Below are 19134 nucleotides of genomic sequence, written 5' to 3'. Positions count from 1 at the left end.
GGAACACGTGTGACTCCGTACCACGGCTTAGTGACCCTCTACTTAAGGAACACGTGTGACTCCGTACCACGGCTTAGTGACCCTCTACTTCAGGAACACGTGTGACTCCGTACCACGGCTTAGTGACCCTCTGCTTCAGGAACACGTGTGACTCCGTACCACGGCTTAGTGACCCTCTACTTCAGGAACACGTGTGACTCCGTACCACGGCTTAGTGACCCTCTACTTCAGGAACACGTGTGACTCCGTACCACGGCTTAGTGACCCTCTACTTCAGGAACACGTGTGACTCCGTACCACGGCTTAGTGACCCTCTACTTCAGGAACACGTGTGACTCCGTACCACGGCTTAGTGACCCTCTACTTCAGGAACACGTGTGACTCCGTACCACGGCTTAGTCAATCTCCTCTGAGTCAGGTGTGTTAATCTAGTCCTCTATCGGTGAGTCAGGTGTGTTAATCTGGTCCTCTATCGGTGAGTCAGGTGTGTTAATCTAGTCCTCTATAGGTGAGTCAGGTGTGTTAATCTAGTCCTCTATAGGTGAGTCAGGTGTGTTAATCTCCTCTATAGGCGAGTCAGGTGTGTTAATCTAGTCCTCTATAGGTGAGTCAGGTGTGTTAATCTAGTCCTCTATAGGTGAGTCAGGTGTGTTAATCTAGTCCTCTATAGGTGAGTCAGGTGTGTTAATCTAGTCCTCTATAGGTGAGTCAGGTGTGTTAATCTAGTCCTCTATCGGTGAGTCAGGTGTGTTAATCTAGTCCTCTATAGGTGAGTCAGGTGTGTTAATCACCTCTATAGGTGAGTCAGGTGTGTTAATCTCCTCCTCTATAGGTGAGTCAGGTGTGTTAATCTAGTCCTCTATAGGTGAGTCAGGTGTGTTAATCTCCTCTATAGGTGAGTCAGGTGTGTTAATCTCCTCTATAGGTGAGTCAGGTGTGTTAATCTAGTCCTCTATAGGTGAGTCAGGTGTGTTAATCTCCTCTATAGCTGAGTCAGGTGTGTTAATCTCCTCTATAGGTGAGTCAGGTGTGTTAATCTCCTCTATCGGTGAGTCAGGTGTGTTAATCTCCTCTATAGCTGAGTCAGGTGTGTTAATCTCCTCTATAGGTGAGTCAGGTGTGTTAATCTCCTCTATTGGTGAGTCAGGTGTGTTAATCTAGTCCTCTATAGGTGAGTCAGGTGTGTTAATCTAGTCCTCTATAGGTGAGTCAGGTGTGTTAATCTAGTCCTCTATAGGTGAGTCAGGTGTGTTAATCTAGTCCTCTATAGGTGAGTCAGGTGTGTTAATCTAGTCCTCTATAGGTGAGTCAGGTGTGTTAATCTAGTCCTCTATCGGTGAGTCAGGTGTGTTAATCTAGTCCTCTATAGGTGAGTCAGGTGTGTTAATCTAGTCCTCTATAGGTGAGTCAGGTGTGTTAATCTAGTCCTCTATAGGTGAGTCAGGTGTGTTAATCTAGTCCTCTATCGGTGAGTCAGGTGTGTTAATCTAGTCCTCTATAGGTGAGTCAGGTGTGTTAATCTAGTCCTCTATAGGTGAGTCAGGTGTGTTAATCTAGTCCTCTATAGGTGAGTCAGGTGTGTTAATCTAGTCCTCTATCGGTGAGTCAGGTGTGTTAATCTAGTCCTCTATAGGTGAGTCAGGTGTGTTAATCTAGTCCTCTATCGGTGAGTCAGGTGTGTTAATCTAGTCCTCTATAGGTGAGTCAGGTGTGTTAATCTCCTCTATAGGTGAGTCAGGTGTGTTAATCTCCTCCTCTATAGGTGAGTCAGGTGTGTTAATCTAGTCCTCTATAGGTGAGTCAGGTGTGTTAATCTCCTCTATAGGTGAGTCAGGTGTGTTAATCTCCTCTATAGGTGAGTCAGGTGTGTTAATCTAGTCCTCTATAGGTGAGTCAGGTGTGTTAATCTCCTCTATAGCTGAGTCAGGTGTGTTAATCTCCTCTATAGGTGAGTCAGGTGTGTTAATCTCCTCTATCGGTGAGTCAGGTGTGTTAATCTCCTCTATAGCTGAGTCAGGTGTGTTAATCTCCTCTATAGGTGAGTCAGGTGTGTTAATCTCCTCTATAGGTGAGTCAGGTGTGTTAATCTAGTCCTCTATAGGTGAGTCAGGTGTGTTAATCTAGTCCTCTATAGGTGAGTCAGGTGTGTTAATCTAGTCCTCTATAGGTGAGTCAGGTGTGTTAATCTAGTCCTCTATCGGTGAGTCAGGTGTGTTAATCTAGTCCTCTATAGGTGAGTCAGGTGTGTTAATCTAGACCTCTATAGCTGAGTCAGGTGTGTTAATCTAGTTCTCTATAGGTGAGTCAGGTGTGTTAATCTAGTCCTCTATAGGTGAGTCAGGTGTGTTAATCTAGTCCTCTATAGGTGAGTCAGGTGTGTTAATCTAGTCCTCTATAGGTGAGTCAGGTGTGTTAATCTAGTCCTCTATAGGTGAGTCAGGTACTATAGAGTGTTCCTGTGCAATGGCAGCTAACTCCTTTAAGAACTCTGCATATAGAACCGTAGCGAAGACTCTGTTCCTGGCCTGCGGAGGAATGTTGGGACAGGGGGGAACGTTCTGCGTTATCTGCTGTGTTCCATTGGGTAGAACACTCTTCCTGTATTCACTATGGCTGTCCTGGAGGAGCTCTGAGAGACAGAGAGAGAGAGAGAGACAGAGAGAGAGAGACAGAGGGAGAGAGAGAGAGAGACAGAGAGAGAGAGACAGAGGGAGAGAGAGAGAGAGACAGAGGGAGGGAGAGAGAGAGACAGAGGGAGGGAGAGAGAGAGACAGAGGGAGGGAGAGAGAGAGACAGAGGGAGGGAGAGAGAGAGACAGAGAGAGAGAGAGAGACCGAGGGAGAGAGAGAGACAGAGGGAGAGAGAGAGACAGAGGGAGAGAGAGAGAGACAGAGGGAGAGAGAGAGACAGAGGGAGGGAGAGAGAGAGACAGAGAGAGAGAGAGAGACAGAGGGAGAGAGAGAGACAGAGGGAGAGAGAGAGACAGAGGGAGAGAGAGAGACAGAGAGAGAGAGAGAGAGACAGAGGGAGAGAGAGAGACAGAGGGAGAGAGAGAGAGAGATACAGAGGGAGAGAGAGAGACAGAGGGAGAGAGAGAGAGACAGAGGGAGAGAGAGAGAGAGACAGAGGGAGGGAGAGAGAGAGACAGAGGGAGGGAGAGAGAGAGACAGAGGGAGGGAGAGAGACAGAGGGAGAGAGAGACAGAGGGAGAGAGAGAGACAGAGGGAGAGAGAGAGACAGAGGGAGAGAGAGAGAGACAGAGAGAGAGAGAGACAGAGGGAGGGAGAGAGAGAGACAGAGGGAGGGAGAGAGACAGAGGGAGAGAGAGAGACAGAGGGAGAGAGAGAGACAGAGGGAGAGAGAGAGACAGAGGGAGAGAGAGAGAGAGACAGAGGGAGAGAGAGAGACAGAGGGAGAGAGAGAGACAGAGGGAGAGAGAGAGACAGAGGGAGAGAGAGAGAGACAGAGGGAGAGAGAGAGACAGAGGGAGAGAGAGAGAGACAGAGGGAGAGAGAGAGAGAGAGAGAGGGAGGGAGGGAGAGAGAGAGACAGAGGGAGGGAGAGAGAGAGACAGAGGGAGGGAGAGAGAGAGACAGAGGGAGGGAGAGAGAGAGACAGAGGGAGGGAGAGAGAGAGACAGAGGGAGGGAGAGAGACAGAGGGAGAGAGAGAGACAGAGGGAGAGAGAGAGACAGAGGGAGCGAGAGAGACAGAGGGAGAGAGAGAGAGACAGAGGGAGAGAGAGAGACAGAGGGAGAGAGAGAGAGACAGACAGACAGAGGGAGAGAGAGACAGACAGACAGACAGAGGGAGAGGGAGAGACAGACAGACAGACAGACAGAGGGAGAGAGAGAGACAGACAGACAGACAGAGGGAGAGAGAGAGAGAGAGACAGACAGACAGAGGGAGAGAGAGAGACAGACAGACAGAGGGAGACAGAGGGAGACAGAGGGAGACAGAGGGAGAGAGAGGGAGAGAGACGGAGAGGGAGAGAGAGGGAGAGAGAGGGAGAGAGATAAAAGGAGAAGAGAGAAAGACGGAGGGTCAGAGTGTGTGTGTTGGATGGATGGATGTGATGATGGGTGGATGGATGGATGGTGGATGGGTGGGATGATGGATGGATCCTAACCTCTGAGTTTCAGTGCTTGGTCTCTAGCCAATAGGTATCTCCATGCTTCTCTGACTGTAGCAGGAAACTCTGTCTGGTCCACTGCGTACTGCTCTATCTGGACACGCACTGAGACCAGCACCTACACACACACCTCCATTAGATGCAATTTAACACACAAAATGACAGTGGCACACACACACACCTCTGGTCCTACCTGGTATAGTGTGCGTACGTTGGGCTGTGGGTCAGTGTGCGTGTTCAGGAGGAACGCCCGGAGGAGAGGCTGGGGGTATTTGGCGAGCTGAGACAGGATGCCTGTAACTAGCAGGTTGACTGGAATAGGGTTCTCCAACAGGTTCTCCAACCGAGACAGCAGAACACTAATGAACGGGCCTGTGGAACCACACAACACAGCGCTAGAAACTAGACATTGACAGGAGAACGGCAGAACTGAGGGAGATTGAGAGAGCTAACATTTGAATCACGTTTCATTGATTCAAACTTAGAACGTAGCAGCACTAGAACCCTCGTTATTTTAGAACCCTCATCATTCTACAACCCTCGTTATTTTAGAACCCTCATCATTCTACAACCCTCGTTATTTTAGAACCCTCATCATTCTGCAACTCATTTTTTAAGAACCCTCATTATTTTAGAACCCTCATCATTCTACAACCCTCGTTATTTTAGAACCCTCATCATTCTACAACCCTCGTTATTTTAGAACCCTCATCATTCTACAACCCTCGTTATTTTAGAACCCTCATCATTCTACAACCCTCGTTATTTTAGAACCCTCATCATTCCACAACCCTCGTTATTTTAGAACCCTCATCATTCCACAACCCTCATTATTTTAGAACCCTCATCCTTCTACCACCCTCATTATTTTAGAACCCTCATCATTCCACAACCCTCGTTATTTTAGAACCCTCATCATTACACAACCCTCATTATTTTAGAACCCTCATCCTTCTACCACCCTCATTATTTTAGAACCCTCATCATTCTACAACCCTCATTACTTTAGAACCCTCAACATTTTTCCATACAGGCATGACAGTTCTCAATATCTCACCAGTGAAGGGTATCCCATGTTTTCTGTCTTGGCTGTTCCTCGTCAGTCCTGGACTGTTCTCCGGTTCCAGATCGGCATCCTTCGGTTCCGGTGAGTCTGTAGAGAACACGCTAAAGTCCACCTCCTCCTCCTCCTCCTCCTCCTCCTGGGCCAGAGCCAACACACGCTTCCTGAACTCTGTGATGTCATCGGTGACATCATCAGGCTCCACCCCCAGCGAGCGCATGAGCTCCCGATACTGGGACAGGAAGTTGTCACCCGCCGCCGGGGTCGTAATCGGGGTTACAGGATGATCAGCATCGGTGTTGTTCCAGTCATGCTGTTTCTCGACATCAGGGAGACCGTTCGGGACAGGGTGTGTGTGGTTCTCTGAGGTGGTTCTCTCCTGGTGCTCTGCGGCGCTCAGGTCATTCGTCACGGTCGTGGTCACCGTCACGTTGCAGTTGTGGTCCAAATGCGGTCCGGACGGCGTGCGTTTACGGTCATCATCGACCTCCTTATTGACTGTGTGGTCCTCACAGCTCAGACCGTTACTGAGCAGGTGTGGTTGTGATCGCTTCTCCTCTCTCAGCCCCTCTTCCTCTCTCAGCCCCTCTTCCTCTCTCAGCCCCTCTTCCTCTCTCAGCCCCTCTTCCTCTCTCAGCCCCTCTTCCTCTCTCAGCCCCTCTTCCTCTCTCAGCCCCTCTTCCTCTCTCACCCCCTCCTTCTCTCGTCTATGTGTTCCATGTCTGTGAACAAGTGCAGTGGATGTTGTGCTCCTGCCAGCCGGTGTCCTGGTCTGTGGAGTAGTGGATGTTGTGCTCCTGCCAGCCGGTGTCCTGGTCTGTGGAGTAGTGGATGTTGTGCTCCTGCCAGCCGGTGTCCTGGTCTGTGGAGTAGTGGATGTTGTGCTCCTGCCAGCCGGTGTCCTGGTCTGTGGAGTAGTGGATGTTGTGCTCCTGCCAGCCGGTGTCCTGGTCTGTGGAGTAGTGGATGTTGTGCTCCTGCCAGCCGGTGTCCTGGTCTGTGGAGTAGTGGATGTTGTGCTCCTGCCAGCCGGTGTCCTGGTCTGTGGAGTAGTGGATGTTGTGCTCCTGTCAGCCGGTGTCCTGGTCTGTGGAGTAGTGGATGTTGTGCTCCTGTCAGCCGGTGTCCTGGTCTGTGGAGTAGTGGATGTTGTGCTCCTGTCAGCCGGTGTCCTGGTCTGTGGAGTAGTCCTGCGGTCAGGTTTGTATTCCACCTCGCGGCTGCGAGCAGCGTCTTTCTGTGCTATGAGGTTATAGACCAACACATCGTCCTGAAAGTCGGACTCCTCTACGTAGGAGCCTTGGATCAACATTATGGCTGAACGTCTCATCTCCTGAATATGCTGAGGGGTTTCCATATGTACAGGGGGGGTAGGGGAGGAGGAGGTGAGGGGGAGGGAGGAGGGGGGGAGGGCACTATCATCCCACTCATAGCTATCATCCCACTCCAACTCTACCACACTTCCCCTCCCTCCCCTGTCCCCTCCGTCTCCCCCTCTATGTTGGTTTCCCATGGTTACAGGGGGGGAGGTGAGGGGAGGGCCTGGAGATGAAGTCCAGTTAAAGGTTCGATCCGTCTTCTCCTCCTCTCTCTCTTCTTCCCCGTCTCCCTCCTCCCGAGGTACAGGGTTCACCCCGTCATAGGGACCAGACCAGACCAGACAGGCCTGGAGCGATGCAGCGATCCCAACTCTAGCATCCCAGAGGTACTGGAGATAGTTAACATTCATCAGGAAGTCTGTCCTGCAGATCCTGGAGTAACCAACACTGTCACCCTCTGACATGGGAACGTCTGAGGAGGACAAGAGAGAAGAAGAAGAGGAGGACAAGAGAGTGCTCTGTGTCGGCCTGGCTGTGTAGTGCTCTGTGTCAGCCTGGCTGTGTCGTGCTCTGAGTCAGCCTGGCTGTGTCGTGCTCTGAGTCGGCCTGGCTGTGTAGTGCTCTGTGTCAGCCTGGCTGTGTCGTGCTCTGAGTCGGCCTGGCTGTGTAGTGCTCTGAGTCAGCCTGGCTGTGTGGTGCTCTGAGTCGGCCTGGCTGTGTAGTGCTCTGAGTCGGCCTGGCTGTGTCGTGCTCTGAGTCAGCCTGGCTGTGTCGTGCTCTGAGTCGGCCTGGCTGTGTCGTGCTCTGAGTCGGCCTGGCTGTGTCGTGCTCTGAGTCAGCCTGGCTGTGTAGTGCTCTGTGTCAGCCTGGCTGTGTCGTGCTCTGAGTCAGCCTGGCTGTGTCGTGCTCTGAGTCGGCCTGGCTGTGTAGTGCTCTGAGTCGGCCTGGCTGTGTCGTGCTCTGAGTCGGCCTGGCTGTGTCGTGCTCTGAGTCGGCCTGGCTGTGTCGTGCTCTGAGTCGGCCTGGCTGTGTAATGCTCTGAGTCAGCCTGGCTGTGTAGTGCTCTGAGTCAGCCTGGCTGTGTAGTGCTCTGAGTCAGCCTGGCTGTGTGGTGCTCTGAGTCAGCCTGGCTGTGTAATGCTCTGAGTCAGCCTGGCTGTGTAGTGCTCTGAGTCAGCCTGGCTGTGTAATGCTCTGAGTCAGCCTGGCTGTGTAGTGCTCTGAGTCAGCCTGGCTGTGTAGTGCTCTGAGTCAGCCTGGCTGTGTAGTGCTCTGAGTCAGCCTGGCTGTGTGGTGCTCTGAGTCAGCCTGGCTGTGTGGTGCTCTGTGTCAGCCTGGCTGTGTAGTGCTCTGAGTCGGCCTGGCTGTGTAGTGCTCTGAGTCAGCCTGGCTGTGTGGTGCTCTGTGTCAGCCTGGCTGTGTAGTGCTCTGAGTCAGCCTGGCTGTGTAATGCTCTGAGTCAGCCTGGCTGTGTAGTGCTCTGTGTCGGCCTGGCTGTGTGATCTGACATGTTTGAATCCTTCTTGACTGATTTGTGTGTGTGTTCAGTGTGTATGTATGTGTGTGTTCTGTGTGTGTGTGTGTGTGTGTGTGTGTGTGTGTGTGTGTGTGTGTGTGTGTGTGTGTGTGTGTGTGTGTGTGTGTGTGTGTGTGTGTGTGTGTGTGTGTGTGTGTGTGTGTGTGTGTGTGTGTGTGTGTGTGTGTGTGAGTGTGTGTGTTCTCACCTGTCCCCATGGCCCAGTGGATGTGAGTGTTCACAGCTCCGAGGCGCAGGGGGCACCAGGAGGGAGTGAGGAAGAGGAAGTTAACAGCTGAGGAAGAGTAGGTGTCTCTGTCCTTCAGAGAGCGGCGTTCTCTCACACACAGGTGTGTACACGGGATCAGATACCTGCAGCGAGAGAGGGGAGAAACACACAGACATACGCATGCACGTCAGAGGAGGCTGGTGGGAGGAGCATTACCTTGTAATGTCTGGAATGGAACACATTGACACACACACACACACACACTGAACACACACACACACAAACTGAACACACACACACACTGAACACACACACACTGAACACACTAAACACACACACACACTGAACACACACACACACACTGAACACACACACACACACTGAACACACACACACACCTTCCTACCTGAGTATGAGCTGAAGCATGACGTCTTCACAGAACAGACCAATGAGCGTTCGGAACAGAGCCAGAGACACTGTACCTAACTAACACACAGGGGTCAAAGGTCAAAACACATTAAATCAACCTTTTAGTTATGAACAAAATTAATGAGAGAACTGTGTCTGTCTGTCTGTCTCTGTCTGTCTGTCTGTCTGTCTGTCTGTCTGTCTGTCTGTCTGTCTGTCTGTCTGTCTGTCTGTCTGTCTGTCTGTCTGTCTGTCAATTCAATTCAAGGGGCTTTATTGGCATGGGAAACATATGTTAACATTGCCAAAGCAATCTCTTTCTCTCTCTCTCTCTCTCTTCTATTCATCTTTCACTCATATAGAGTGGGTGGGCATTGACAGAAAGCTGGGTTCCTTTTCTTGAGAAGTCTTTTGACTGTGTGTGTGCAGTGTGGATTTACTATCTTTATGAAGAAGTCCTCAGGAGGACAGTAAAACAAGGAACATTGGACAAGTGGGGACATTTCGCCGGACCCCACAGGGAAAAATGCTAGTTTTAGTGTTAGGGGTTAGTTTTAGGGTTAGGGGTTAGTTTTAGTGTTAGGGGTTAGTTTTAGGGTTAGGGGTTTGGGGATTTTGTGTGTCTGTGTGTGATTTTTTTCTCTCCATTTTCAGATCACTCTATTCATTCATTTTTCTGCTGCTGCTGTTCTGTAGAATCCAGGTAAACACACACACACACACAGAGATACACACACACACACAGAGATACACACACACACACACACACACAATACACACACAGAGATACACACACGCTTACACACACACACACACACACACACACACACACACACACACACACACACACACACACACACACACACACACACACACACACACACACACACTCACACTGTAACCTGTCTTGTTGTGCTAGAGAGATTACCTGGAAGGGTGTGTTACCTGGAAGGGTGTGTTACCTGGAAGGGTGTGTTACCTGGAAGGGTGTGTTAACTCTGGAGACCAGTGTGTTACCTGGAAGGGTGTGTTAACTCTGGAGACCAGTGTGTTACCTGGAAGGGTGTGTTACCTGGAAGGGTGTGTTACCTGGAAGGGTGTGTTACCTGGAAGGGTGTGTTACCTGGAAGGGTGTGTTACCTGGAAGGGTGTGTTAACTCTGGAGACCAGCGTGTCTAGGAGCTGGACGTTGTCGTGCGTGTGTAGCAGTATGAAGGAGAGGAAGGTCTGGAGGAGGGCGGGCTCTGACACCGAGCGGAGGAAGAGGTCCAGATAAGCTGTAGTGGTCATCACCTCTTCTAGTGTACACTACAGCCAATCAGAGAACAGAGATATAGACACACACACACAACAGCAGCCAATCAGAGAACAGAGATATAGACACACAGCAGCCAATCAGAGAACAGAGATATAGACACACACATCAGCCAATCAGAGAACAGAGATATAGACACATACACACACATCAGCCAATCAGAGAACCAGCCAGTTAGAACTCAGCAAACCAGGAAAGTAATACGACTAATGAGAATTTATTTCAGGAGAAATTAGGAAATTCATTGACCAATCAGAAATTATTAACAAAATACTGGAAGACAAATGAAATACTGTAACCAATTAGCATTAAATAGACAGAACAACAGGAAGTTTGGAGACCAATGAGCATTGTTGAAACAGGACTACAGGAAGTAGGGTGACCAATCAGCATCAAGCAGACAGACTACAGGAATCAGCAGTCGTGTTTATGACCTTGTGCAGAGCTGGAGCCAGTACAGGAACCAGGAAGCCATTGTAGATATATCCCAACAACTGACCTCTGATAGAGGGATGGCCAACCTGGAGGGGGGAGATGGGGAAGGGAGGGAGGGAGAGATGGGAGAGGGAGAGAGAGATGGGGGGAGATGGGAAGGGAGGGGGAGATGGGAAGGGAGGGGGAGAACGATAAGGGAGGTGAGGGAGGGAGAGATGGGGGAGGGGAGGGAGAGATGGGGGGAGATGGGTAGGGAGGGGGAGAAAGATAAGGGAGGTGAGGGGAGGGAGAGATGGAGAGGGGAGGGAGAGATGGGGGAGGGGAGGGAGAGAGAGAGAGATGGGGGAGGGAGAGAGGGATGGGGGAGGGGAGGGAGAGAGGGAGGGAGAGAGAGATGGGGGAGGGAGAGAGGGAGGGAGAGAGGGAGGGAGAGAGGAGAGGAGGGGGAGGGAGGGAGAGAGGGGTGAGGTGAGGGGAGGGAGAGAGAGAGGGGGAGGTAGAGAGAGGTGAGGGGAGGGAGAGAGGGGGAGGGAGAGAGGGGGAGGGAGAGAGAGGGGAGGGAGAGAGGAGATGGAGGGAGAGAGAGGGGAGGGGAGGGAGAGATGCGGGAGGGGAGGGAGAGAGGGGGCGGGAGAGGTGAGGGAGAGAGAGGTGAGGGGAGATGAGGTGGGGAGATGAGGGATGGAGAGAGAGGAGGGGAGGGGAGATGAGGGAGAGAGAGGGAGAGAGAGGAGGGGAGGGGAGATGAGGGAGAGGTGAGGGAGAGAGAGGGGAGGGAGAGAGGAGATGGAGGGAGAGAGACATGGGGGAGGGGAGGGAGAGAGGGGAGGGGAGGGGAGGGGAGGGAGAGAGAGGAGAGATGAGGGAGAGGGGAGGGAGAGAGAGGTGAGGGGAGATGAGGTAGAGAGAGGAGGGGAGATGAGGGAGAGAGAGGAGGGGAGATGAGGGAAAGAGATGGAGAGAAAGGAGGGGAGGGGAGATGAGGGAGAGAGGGGAGATGAGGGGAAGATGCTTAGCTAGCCAGCTGAAGTTATTTTACAGTTAACAACTGTCTTATTTTACAGTTAACAACTGTTTCTCTACTCTTCTGGTAGTTTCCGTTCTGCTGTAGTTTCAACAACCTGAGTTACGTTTCATAATTATATCCACTTTCTATTGTAAGACAACGAGCTAGGGAGGAAGTGTGTGTGTGTGTGTGTGTGTGGTGTGTGTGTGGTGTGTGTGTGGTGTGTGTGTGTGTGGTGTGTGTGTGTGGTGTGTGTGCGTGTGTGGTGTGGTGTGTAGGTGGTGTGTGGTGTGTAGGTGGTGTGTGGTGTGTGTGTGGTGTGTAGGTGGTGTGTGTGTGTGGTGTATAGGTGGTGGTGTGTGTGTGTGTGTGTGTGTGGTGTGTGTGTGGTGTGTGTGTGGTGTGTGTGTGTGTGTGGTGTGTGTGTGGTGTGTAGGTGGTGTGTGTGTGTGGTGTGTGTGTGGTGTGTAGGTGGTGTGTGTGTGGTGTGTGTGTGTGTGGTGTGTAGGTGGTGTGTGTGTGTGGTGTGTGTGTGTGGTGTGTGTGGTGTGTAGGTGGTGTGTGTGTGTGTGTGGTGTGTAGGTGGTGTGTGTGTGTGTGTGTGTGTGTGTGTGTGTGGTGTGTAGGTGGTGTGTGTGTGTGTGTGTGTGGTGTGTGTGTGTGTAACAGGCGTGTGTTTTTCTCACCTTAATGACAGAGCAGCAGAACTGCAGAGAGTTCAGGAACTGGACCAAAGCCGGAACCTGCGTCACGTCAAGAAATCAAATCAAATTGCCTGCCATGTAGCCAGCCAGGTAGCCATCCAGCCAGGTAGCCAGCCAGGTAGCCAGCCAGCCAGGTAGCCAGCCATGTAGCCAACCAGCCAGGTAGCCAGCCAGGTAGCCAGCCAGCCAAGTAGCCAGCCAGCCAGGTAGCCATCCAGCCAGGTAGCCAGCCAGGTAGCCAGCCATGTAGCCTGCCATGTAGCCTGCCAGCCAGGTAGCCTGCCATGTAGCCAGCCAGCCAGGTAGCCAGCCAGGTAGCCTGCCATGTAGCCAGCCAGCCAGGTAGCCAGCCATGTAGCCAGCCATGTAGCCTGCCATGTAGCCTGCCAGCCAGGTAGCCAGCCAGCCAGGTAGCCAGCCATGTAGCCTGCCATGTAGCCAGCCAGCCAGGTAGCCAGCCATGTAGCCAACCAGGTAGCCAGCCAGGTAGCCAGCCAGCCATGTAGCCAACCAGGTAGCCAGCCAGGTAGCCAGCCAGGTAGCCAGCCAGCCAGGTAGCCAGCCATGTAGCCAGCCAGGTAGCCAGCCAGGTAACCATCCAGCCATGTGGCCAGGTAGCCAGCCAGGTAGCTAGCCAGCCATATAGCCAGCCAGGTAGCCATGTAGCCAGCCAGCCATGTAGCCAGGTAGCCAGCCAGCCAGGTAGCTAGCCAGCCAGGTGGCCAGGTAGCCAGCCATGTAGCCAGCCAGGTAGCTAGCCAGCCATATAGCCAGCCAGGTAGCCAGCCAGCCAGCCAGGTAGCCAGCCAACCAGGTAGCCAGCCAGCCAGGTAGCCAGGTAGCCAGCCAGCCAGGTAGCTGGTAAACAAATCTTTATTCTGTTCATGTCTGATATTTTGTTGGAGTTATGCTGGATGACATTGTAAATAGATCACTGTCTGTCCAAGGGGTTAAATGATGATGTTTTTAATCTGTGAGATAAAATGAAAGGAAATCTTCCAAACGGTATGTTTACCTGTATCCAGTCAGCTCTCTCCAGACAGTGCCAGTCTTCACTATACACCTGCAGCTTTGCAGGTAGAGACGAATACAAACCACTCAGACCTGTAGCCAGTACCTAGACACACACACAGTCACACACACACACAGTCATGAGCCAAGGACTTTTCAATGCTGGAATGAAATTCCACTGCAGATTAGAGTTTACTGTGCCCTGGTAGGATTTACAGAGAGAGGAGAGGGGGGGGGGGGGGGGGGACGGACGTTTAAAGCCTGTCATGGACTACATCCCCACTCTACTCTGCAAACGCACTACACAACAACAACAACTAATCAACAACAACTAAACAACAACAACAACTAAACAACAACAACTAAACAACAACAACAACTAAACAACAACAACTAATCAACAACAACAACAACTAATCAACAACAACTAATCAACAACAACTAAACAACAACAACTAATCAACAACAACTAATCAACAACAACTAATCAACAACAACTAATCAACATCAACAACAACTAATCAACAACAACTAATCAACAACAACTAAACAACAACAACTAATCAACAACAACAACAACTAATCAACAACAACTAATCAACAACAACTAATCAACATCAACAACAACTAATCAACAACAACTAATCAACATCAACAACAACTAATCAACAACAACTAATCAACAACAACTAAACAACAACAACTAATCAACAACAACAACAACTAATCAACAACAACTAATCAACAACAACTAATCAACATCAACAACAACTAATCAACAACAACTAATCAACAACAACAACAACTAATCAACATCAACAACAACTAATCAACAACAACTAATCAACAACAACAACAACTAATCAACAACAACTAATCAACAACAACAACAACTAATCAACAACTACAACAACTAATCAACAACAACTAATCAACAACAACTAATCAACAACAACTAATCAACATCAACAACAACTAATCAACAACAACTAATCAACATCAACAACAACTAATCAACAACAACTAATCAACAACAACTAATCAACAACAACTAATCAACAACAACAACAACTAATCAACAACAACTAATCAACAACAACTAATCAACATCAACAACAACTAATCAACAACAACTAAACAACAACAACTAATCAACAACAACAACAACTAATCAACAACAACTAATCAACAACAACTAATCAACATCAACAACAACTAATCAACAACTAATCAACAACAACTAATCAACATCAACAACAACTAATCAACAACAACTAAACAACAACAACTAATCAACAACAACAACAACTAATCAACAACAACTAATCAACAACAACTAATCAACATCAACAACAACTAATCAACAACAACTAATCAACAACAACTAAACAACAACAACTAATCAACAACAACAACAACTAATCAACAACAACTAATCAACAACAACTAATCAACATCAACAACAACTAATCAACAACAACTAATCAACAACAACTAATCAACATCAACAACAACTAATCAACAACAACTAAACAACAACAACTAATCAACAACAACAACAACTAATCAACAACAACTAATCAACAACAACTAATCAACATCAACAACAACTAATCAACAACAACTAATCAACAACAACTAATCAACATCAACAACAACTAATCAACAACAACTAATCAACAACAACTAATCAACATCAACAACAACTAATCAACATCAACAACAACTAATCAACAACAACTAATCAACATCAACAACAACTAATCAACAACAACAACAACTAATCAACAACAACTAATCAACAACAACAACAACTAATCAACAACAACAACAACTAATCAACAACAACTAATCAACAACAACTAATCAACAACAACAACTAATCAACAACAACTAATCAACAACCAGAAAACAACAACAACTAAACAACAACGGAACCAGTTGGGGTTAGCAGGAGGCTAAGAGCGCCGAGGCGATCGACCAATCAGGTCACAGCGTCCTAATCCACCATCTCTAGATTGAGGTCAACTCTGTCCCATGAGCTAAATCTGGTACTCACACACAGTTCCACCGGGAGAAAGAGGTTTCCTGATCTTTCCCACTGGTCTGATACTTATAAAAGACTGTGGACAGCTTTCCTCTCTCTCTGTTCTCTTCCTTATCTCCCCCTTCTCTCACCCCGTGTCCCCAATCTCCTCCCTCCTCATCTCCCCCTTCTGTCACCCCGTGTCCCCAATCTTCTCCCTCCTCATCTCCACCTTCTGTCACCCCGTGTCCCCAATCTCCTCCCTCCTCTCTCTCTCTCCTCCCTCCTCTCTCTCTCTCCTCCCTCCTCTCTCTCTCTCTCTCTCTCTCTCTCTCTCTCTCTCCTCCCTCCTCTCTCTCTCTCTCTCTCTCTCTCTCTCTCTCTCTCTCTCTCTCTCCTCCCTCCTCTCTCTCCCTCTCCATTGTAATCATATTAAGGCCTATTACATAAGGAGTAATGAGCTCAGCCTTTACCTCTCACTCACTGAGGGGGAGGAGAGGGGGGTAGGGGGAGAGAGGGAGGAGAGGAGGGGGAGGGGGGTAGGGGGAGAGAGGGAGGAGAGGGGGTGGAGGGGGGTAGGGGGAGAGAGGGAGGAGAGGGGGTGGAGGGGGAGGAGAGCGGCGATAAAGATGAGTGACTACAAACTATGTGACAAACACCCAACAGTAGAGCTACGGTAACTACGGTAGCTACGGTAACTACGGTAACCGGCTCACAGGACAGAAGTACGTGTTGTCTGTGATGTGTGTAGCGACTCTGGGGTTGTAGGCCGACAGCTGCATGATGAGCAGCAGAGCGTCCCGGGCCTGCTGTCCTACGCTGCCTTCCTGATGGGTGAAGGGGATCAGCAGGGAGAAGAGCAGGAAGTTGGCCGCGCCCTGGTCCTCACTGGTGTGGAAGAATAACTCTGAGAGGTGGAAGAGAAGAAATCAGAAAACTACTTTATTGTCCGTTTTATCTTGCAGAAAACAAAACCAGAACCCACCTAACACGGAGGGATCCTTAGCCAGCGCACCACACAGCTGGTTGAGGAGGAGCACCAACTCTGCTTCCACTGACCCTCCTCCTCCTCCTCTTCCTCCAGCCCCAGCCCCGGCACAGGAGGATAACAGCATCATTAAGGGTCGTAGAACAGGTTTGTGGTGCAGTAGAGGCTGTCTGGCCTGAGATAGAAGCATCTGGTACATCCTCAACTGTTGCAGAGAGATGGAGAGAAGGGGAGTGTGGAGGGGGGCAGAGAGAGAGAGATGAAGAGAGAGAGAGATGGAAGGGGGCAGAGAGAGAGATGAAGAGAGAGAGAGATTGGGGATAAGTTATCAATTCCTCACCCTGTCACTGAAACAATCAATAATATCCCTTCTTTCTCGGGTGTTTTTCCCAGCCTCTTCTTGCTGTTTTGGGGTTTTAAGCTGTAAAGTACTTTTGTGACAACTGCTGATTTAAAAAGGACTTAATATAATAAATGTAATTGATTGATTGATAAATAAAATCACTTGTTCCAGTTTCATATCATCAGTGAAGTGTCGTCTCAGACTCCAGAGGAACAGTCTCTCCATCACGCCTTCGACAACAACAAACTCTAGGATGGCTCCCATCGCTCCGCCCTGGCCCGGCTCCTAAGGACGTCAAAAACAATACTTTGGTCATTTAATTAACACAACTCTGTACCTACAGTATGGGGGGGGGGGGGGGGGAGCACAGAAATATCTCACATAGAATGGATCTACTGCTTATCGGATTGGCTTTCGATGAGAACGACAGATCTATAAATGGCATTTCTATCTGAAAAAGTGAGCTTTCCTCCTCCATCAGCAGCAACAGCATGTGTTCTACGTAGTTCTGTACCGCGCTGGCCTCGTCACCGGGGATCGGACCGAGACGAAGGCACACACCGCCGCTATTATGGACAGGATCATGTTTCTCCAAGATCTTCACCACCTGAGACAGGAAGGGAGAGAGAGAGGGGAGGAGGAGCGAGAGAGGGAGGGAGGAGCGAGAGAGGGAGGGAGGGAGAAAGGGGAAGGGAGAGAGAGGTAGGGGGACAGAGGAGCGAGGTAGGGAGGAGAGAGGGGGGAGGGGGAGAGAGGGAGGAGAGGGGAGGAGAGGGGAGGGAGGGGGAGAGAGGAAAGGAGGAGAGAGTTGTACTGAACTGGTTGTTCTGGATGTATTCTTCGGGGGATTATGAGGTTGCGTATACATGATTGGTGCATTCACAGACAGACAGTAAGACAGACAGACAGACAGACAGAAACAGGCATGCTGCCTCTGACTGGGGAGGGAAACAGGCATGCTGCCTCTAACTGGGGAGGGAAACAGGCATGCTGCCTCTAACTGGGGAGGGAAACAGGCATGCTGCCTCTAACTGGGGAGGGAAACAGGCATGCTGCCTCTGACTGGGGAGGGAAACAGGCGTGCTGCCTCTAACTGGGAAGGGAAACAGGCATGCTGCCTCTGACTGGGGAGGGAAACAGGCATGCTGCCTCTGACTGGGGAGGGAAACAGGCATGCTGCCTCTAACTGGGGAGGGAAACAGGCATGCTGCCTCTAACTGGGGAGGGAAACAGGCATGCTGCCTCTGACTGGGGAGGGAAACAGGCGTGCTGCCTCTAACTGGGGAGGGAAACAGGCATGCTGCCTCTGACTGGGGAGGGAAACAGGCGTGCTGCCTCTAACTGGGGAGGGAAACAGGCATGCTGCCTCTGACTGGGGAGGGAAACAGGCATGCTGCCTCTAACTGGGGAGGGAAACAGGCATGCTGCCTCTAACTGGGGAGGGAAACAGGGATGCTGCCTCTGACTGGGGATGGAAACAGGCATGCTGCCTCTGACTGGGGAGGGAAACAGGCATGCTGCCTCTGACTGGGGAGGGAAACAGGCATGCTGCCTCTAACTGGGGAGGGAAACAGGCATGCTGCCTCTGACTGGGGAGGGAAACAGGCATGCTGCCTCTAACTGGGGAGGGAAACAGGCATGCTGCCTCTGACTGGGGAGGGAAACAGGCATGCTGCCTCTGACTGGGGAGGGAAACAGGCATGCTGCCTCTAACTGGGGAGGGAAACAGGCATGCTGCCTCTAACTGGGGAGGGAAACAGGCATGTTGCCTCTAACTGGGGAGGGAAACAGGCATGCTGCCTCTTACTGGGGAGGGAAACAGGCATGCTGCCTCTGACTGGGGAGGGAAACAGGCATGCTGCAGACAGCCAGGTAGACAGTAAGACAAGACAGGTGTATACAGACAGACAGTAAGACAGACAGGTTGACAGTAAGACAGACAGGTGTTTTCAGACAGACAGGTGTAGACAGTAAGACAGACAGGTAGACAGTAAGACAGACAGGTGAGTATCTACCTGTGCCCAGTGGTTTCTGAAGACGATCATGCAGGTTTCTGGGTCCACCCCTTTCAGGGACAGTGACGTCTTCCTGTTTCCGTTGGCAACCACAGAGGCCATCATCTTGACTGCTGGACAGGTTGGGCTAAACCATGTCTCGGTGTGGAGTAGGGGGTAGCAGGGTGGAAGTGGAGAGAGCAGGGGAGGTACTCCTCACACTCACCCCAGAATCAGCAACTTCTCTGGTGCAGGTTGGCACATGGGGGGCCTCATAGGAGAGAGAATCAGCAGAAAAAAACACAAAAACATTGATAACGTTGATATTGGGATAAATAAGTAAGAAAATGTTACTGTTTATCAGGGGTCCTGGGATAAAAAAAACACTTAATCTTATACAGTACCAGTCAAAAGTTTGGACACGCCTCTTTCCAGGGTTTTTCTTTATTTTTACTATTTATAGAATAATATTGTAGAATAATAGTGACGACAGCAAAACTATGAAATAACACATATGGAATCATGTTTTGTATTTGAGATTCTTCAAAGTAGCCACCCTTTGCCTTGATGACTGCTTTGCACACTCTTGGCATTCTCTCAACCAGCTTCATGAGGTAGTCACCTGGCATGCATTTCAATTAACTTT

General features: G+C 50.0%; 1 protein-coding gene across 1 annotated transcript; it reads right to left on the bottom strand.

The window, feature by feature from the left end:
- Window positions 1–2176: 2176 nt before the first annotated feature.
- On the bottom strand, window positions 2177–18753 carry LOC139534769 (FHF complex subunit HOOK-interacting protein 1A-like). Its single transcript, XM_071334197.1, has 15 exons — window positions 18510–18753; window positions 16960–17101; window positions 16657–16775; window positions 16149–16356; window positions 15880–16070; window positions 13142–13243; window positions 12109–12165; window positions 10416–10502; window positions 9807–9974; window positions 8665–8744; window positions 8283–8401; window positions 5189–7045; window positions 4325–4503; window positions 4129–4249; window positions 2177–2629 (listed from the first exon to the last, which is right to left on the bottom strand). Exons 1-15 carry the CDS (start codon window positions 18612–18614, stop codon window positions 2418–2420), a joined length of 3747 nt encoding a protein of 1248 aa, XP_071190298.1. The 5' UTR covers window positions 18615–18753; the 3' UTR covers window positions 2177–2417.
- Between the last annotated feature and the right edge of the window lie 381 nt (window positions 18754–19134).

Source organism: Salvelinus alpinus, chromosome 11, assembly GCF_045679555.1.
Source record: "Salvelinus alpinus chromosome 11, SLU_Salpinus.1, whole genome shotgun sequence".
NCBI classification, from domain to species: Eukaryota; Metazoa; Chordata; class Actinopteri; order Salmoniformes; family Salmonidae; genus Salvelinus; species Salvelinus alpinus.
Note: the sequence above shows the minus strand (reverse complement) of the source record. Positions and strands in the feature narration are given on the sequence as shown.

Bases quoted from the DNA above. Each gene is read 5' to 3' on its own strand.
- LOC139534769 (XM_071334197.1), bottom strand. From the start codon at position 18,614: ATGATGGCCTCTGTGGTTGCCAACGGAAACAGGAAGACGTCACTGTCC. The intron at 8,402-8,664 runs GTAGGAAGGTGT...CTCTCGCTGCAG, and splicing joins ATGCTTCAGCTCATACTCAG to GTATCTGATCCCGTGTACAC. The intron at 2,630-4,128 runs GTTAGGATCCAT...TCTGTCTCTCAG, and splicing joins CCAAGCACTGAAACTCAGAG to AGCTCCTCCAGGACAGCCAT.